The sequence below is a fragment of the Micromesistius poutassou genome (genome assembly GCF_964030765.1).
Source record: "Micromesistius poutassou genome assembly, chromosome: 8".
NCBI classification, from domain to species: Eukaryota; Metazoa; Chordata; class Actinopteri; order Gadiformes; family Gadidae; genus Micromesistius; species Micromesistius poutassou.
In genome coordinates this window covers 2,115,051-2,120,050 of record NC_140278.1, presented here as the reverse complement: position 1 = coordinate 2,120,050, position 5,000 = coordinate 2,115,051, and the positions used below count along the sequence as shown (strand labels likewise).

At 44.8% G+C, this 5,000-nt stretch overlaps 2 protein-coding genes across 2 annotated transcripts in view; both read right to left on the bottom strand.

Annotated features, from left to right (window-relative positions):
* riiad1 (regulatory subunit of type II PKA R-subunit domain containing 1) overlaps positions 1 to 310 on the bottom strand; it is a gene marked incomplete at both ends in the record, with an annotated part of 2,345 nt that extends 2,035 nt beyond the window's left edge. Inside the window, one exon of the mRNA XM_084471422.1 lies at positions 233 to 310. Within this exon, the coding sequence (XP_084327548.1) occupies positions 233 to 310 (78 nt within the window). The remainder of the gene's footprint in view (positions 1 to 232) is intronic.
* Positions 311 to 452: 142 nt separating this feature from the next.
* il6r (interleukin 6 receptor) overlaps positions 453 to 5,000 on the bottom strand; it is a 10,458-nt gene continuing 5,910 nt past the window's right edge. Inside the window, 6 exon segments of the mRNA XM_084471793.1 lie at positions 453 to 784; positions 786 to 1,082; positions 1,344 to 1,446; positions 1,728 to 1,782; positions 2,058 to 2,098; positions 3,449 to 3,590. Of these exon segments, the coding sequence (XP_084327919.1) occupies positions 751 to 784; positions 786 to 1,082; positions 1,344 to 1,446; positions 1,728 to 1,782; positions 2,058 to 2,098; positions 3,449 to 3,590 (672 nt within the window). The 3' untranslated portion in view covers positions 453 to 750.

Genomic DNA, 5,000 nt, shown 5'->3' with positions numbered 1-5,000 from the left:
TACTACTACTACCACTAATAGTACTACTACTACTACTAGTACTAATAGTACTACTAGTACTTCTACTACTAGTACTACTAATAGTACTACTAGTACTTCTACTAATAGTACTACTACTACTACTACTACTACCACTAATAGTACTACTACTACTACTACTACTAGTACTAATAGTACTACTAGTACTTCTACTACTAGTACTACTATGTGATGTGATGATGCTGAAGTCCACCTTGAACCGCCGCAGCTTCTCCTGCTGCTCGCTGCTCAGCGCGCCGCGGTCCGGGTCGCCCTCTTCTCTTCTAGACATTATGTTACAGTGCTTTACCTTTAGCCTTGCTTCTTAGCCTACATATGTTGTAGTTATTGCCCATTTATTACATTTGCGAGCGGTAGCTTCGGCTTTGTATGGAAATAACATTCATGTCATCTGTTGTTGACAAATCCCAGATTACCATGGAAACACGCTGTGGTGATGATGCGACTGTCCGCATGGTGGCACTATAACCCAACCTCAGACCACCTCCAGAGCTGCCCACTCAAACTTTGTTGAACTTTTTTTTTTTAACAACTAGCGGCGCAAGCAGCTTGGACATGATGAAACCCATTTCTTCAAGAAAATATATATTAAAACAATGTATACTGTGTATACGAACATCATAACAAGTTAATCAATATACTCATACAATAGACACAGGAGACATAACAAACAAAGGATCCAAGGACCAGATCTGTGAATGTCCATTTACTTTAAAGACGTTTGGGCCCAGACTGTTGGGGAACGCTCCCTGTCTGTCTCAAGCAGGAAGTAGCTTGTATTGTTGAAACTGATTGCTTCACTCCTCTTCTCTGGCTTTACATCTGTCTCTCTCTTGTCCTCCTCTTCATCCTCCTCCTCCTGTTCCTCCACTGCGTTGGGCAGGGGGTCTTTGTAGCGGGCGGGGGTGAAGGTCACGAGTGCGTGTCCTTCCTGGGGCGTTGCGGCCGTAGTGGGGGTGGTGGGGGGCGGGGGATGCGAGTCGGCCATGCACACAGTGACCACGTTCAAATTATGAAGCTTTGAGACAAACTTCTCCCTGTGCCTGCCATGAAAAAAATAGAATAAAAGTTAAGTGAACAACCCATATGTTTCTGAGAGACTAGGCGTGTGTTATTAATACAAATAAAACCTTTTTATTTTCTTTACTTGTCAAAATGTGAATCTACTGTATTTAATATTAATTCAATAGGGTAGTCATTGAAAACAACATGCTGCGTCGGTGGGCTTGTATCACCGTCTGATCACCCTGTGAGCCCAGGGATGTATGTAAACATGTGTAGGCAGGCTGTAAGTGCAGGCGTACCTGAATGCATACACAGCCAGTGCCAGGGAGAGGAGAACACACAGGCCAGAGATCCACAGAGAGTGGAGCCACACCTGGTCCTGGATCTGCTCTGACTCAGAGGCTGGGGTGAACAGGAAGCAGTGTGGCGCCACAGTGAGGCACAGGTTAGTGGCGCTGTCAAGACTCAAGTGATTCTCATTAACGATTGTCCATTTCTACAGTAACCCAATTTCCTTTTGGAATCTGGGGGGCAAGAGGGCACGCACACACACATGCAAACTGGCACACACACACACACACACACACACACACACACACACACACACACACACACACACATGCACACACACATGCACACACTCATGCACACACACACTGACACATCCTAAATCCTGTTCTTACTATAGGGGTAGTCCATCCCACTCCCAGATCCTCCTGAGTATGTGTAGAGCGGGTCCTGTAGGGCCAAGAACAGGAGAAACATGAGAGAGAGAGAGAGAGAGAGAGGGGGAGAGAGAGAGAGAGAGAGAGAGAGAGAGAGAGAGAGAGAGAGAGAGAGGGCGAGAGAGAGAGAGAGAGAGGGAGAGAGAGAGAGAGAGAGAGAGAGAGACTGACACGGACAGAGAGAGAGTGAGAGAGACAGAGACAGAGACACACACACACACACACACACACAGACGGACAGAGAGAGACAGAGACAGACAGAGATAGAGAGAGAGAGAGATTTCTTACCAGTGTCGCAGCTTGATCATTACTCCACGGCACTGGCGGTGCTTGAGGGAACAGAGGTGAACAGAAGTTGTTAAAACCTCATACACATATAGGCTTAAATCATCCTAGGGGTTGCCCATAGAGAACTGTATAACGCATAATGTGGTGTGACGTATAACTTGCATTTTTGTATCAAACTCCCACACATACAGACACACACACACAGTATCCTCTTCCCTGACACACACACACAGTATCCTCTGTCATAGATCAATATCTGCTACAGTAAAAGAATGCAGGATTTCCTGTTTTGGAGATTTTCCCATCCCAGCAACAATAACAATGAGTGTGTTAAAATTAATATATATTTATATAATTATGTATCCGGTGCCAGATTTATCAATAGTTTAAAATGTCATAATAAAAGTAAATGTGAATACAATCTTCATATCAAGAGGCGTCAATTATACTTTCAATAATTGAACAATGTGTATACAGAAACAGGGAGAGAAGACACTAGGCGTGTATTTGGGGGTCTTATGTGATAACCGTACCACTTGGATTGGCGGTTTGCGCCCCGACCATAGAGGAAGGAAACAGGAGCCCTCCCTCTCCAGGTTGTCATGACTACTTTTGTCTGTGGTCAGTGGGTTGGTTGGATTAAACATGTTTCATAATCATTGACCTACACAGAGGCAGCGCCTACATTCTCAAAGTACATTTAATTTCATCTCATTTCTAGTGTTGTTCAAATCCCAAAATATTCTTTGTTTGGGGATTTTTCAAGGGTGGTCTCACTCCGTCTAATGCCTAGCTGCCATAGAGATCAATGATCCCTCCACTAATACAAAGCAGCGCTACATTGCATGAGTTGGCGTGACACTGATTGAGAGGCAATTCAGCGTTTTCAGTAGAGACCCGAGGTCATTCACCATGAGGGTTCCTAGTAACAGGGTGGCTGTGACCTAGCCCTTGAGAGACCATCAATTCATGTCTACATTTCGCGTTGAATATCAGTCTGGCCTAGTAATTGAGTTTCAAATACAGCCGCAGCCTTAAATATCTTCAAAAATCTCGAGCAAAAACAACAAAACAACAAATTCAGCACACTCCTGCTCTCTTCACTGTTGAATCACATTAAAGGTAAAGCAAAACTGTATTTTGATCTGAGGAAACCCTCACATGCAGTTATCTATGAACATTGTTATTAAGTATATTTCAGATAAAAATAGTTTTGATTTCACTTGATTTGTCCTGAAATGAAACTCTCTTCCCCGACGCATTGATTGATCCTATCATTTGTCCTTTTTTGAAAAGGCTTTCAACTGTGACTCTGAGTCCAGACCGATTTGCAGAGAGAAGCAGAAAGTGAACCCTGGAGATGAGGATGGTTTCACAGGGCTCGCTGTTACCTGTCCAACTGTATGCGTATTCGGGCGAGCTCCAGTCACTCCACAGCCCATCGTACTCATCCTTGGCTCTGAGCTGTATCACGTACTCCACCGCAGGCAGCACATCTCTGATGGTGTACTGCCGGATTTTGATGGTGTCGCTCTGTGTATATGAACAAATGCAACAAATATTAGATGAACATCGAAATCATATCTTTCAGGCAAATCTGTAGACAGCAAACGGACCAGTGGCACAAGTAAAACATACATGAATCCTGCAGGGGGTTTCATGCAGTTGAAATTGACTGCATCTTGGCCATGCCACCACTACCATCATCTGGGGCTCTGACACATAAGGGCTGCTCAGGGAACCTTTATGAACAAAGACAGCACAAGGCTGAATAACCCGCCTGCCAGGCCTGCTAGGAGCCCGGGGGGCCTGCTCTCCGACAGTGGATTCAACCCAGGCTTTTTTTCTGAATGGGAGCTGTACTACATCAGGAGGATCCAGGTACTCCAGGCTTCCACCCATCTGGCTGCTCCAAGGCCAACCCTGGATCCCTTGCTGCCATCAACCAGGCAACGGTCCAGAAACCATCCACCAAACAGCCTCCTGGAGGCCCTCGTATGGCAGGACCAGCGCTTGGGGTTTGAGGCAGCAGCCAGGAGGCAAAGGGCCGTGGCGGTCCGTCTCATGCAGCAGTAGATCTCACAGATGGTTGCCAGAAGCTTGAAGCTCCCGTGACCAACATGAGCTCAACATGGTTCAAATGGTTACTTTACAAGATAAAAGAGTTTGTGTGTTCCAACAGCAAACACATAATTCAAAGAGACTATAGAAATTAATTAAGACAAGATAATGATAGATACGTCTTGTTTTAAGTTACAGTGGTGTGAAAAAGTGTTTTCCCCTTTCCTGATTTCTTATATATATATATATATATATATTTTTTTTTTTCTTTTTAGATTTTTCACTTACATGTTTCAGATCATCAAACAACTCGACTCCAGCGAACCACAGTGAGAGCCATTATCCACAAATGGCGAAAACATGTAACAGTGGTGAACCTTCACAGGAGTGGCCGGCTGACCAAAATTACCCCAAGAGCGCAGCGACGACTCATCCAAGAGGTCACAACAAACCCCACAACAACATCCAAAGAACTGCAGGCCTCACTCGCCTCAGTTAAGGTCAGTGTTCACGACTCCACCATAAGAAAGAGACTGGGCAAAAATGGCCTGCATGGCAGATTTCCAAGACGAAAACCACTGCTGAGCACAAAGCACATTAAGGCTTGCATTAAGGCTAGCAGCACGCTAGTGTAGTGGCTGTTACCATCCACAGGGGGGGTATGTTCATTGATTGACATCCCCGACACAGCATTACGTGTGAAGCAGTTAAACCTCTGCTGTTTAAGTTTGTCGGCGATAAGGAAAATGTGTATGGTATATATGGGATGTAAATATGTAAAGTGTATGGTATGACAGGCCCCCTGTGATGGTACTGTATTTTAAGCATTGTGTGAGCGCATAGCCATTCATTGACCACATTTTAAGTCAGCATTTGTCATCT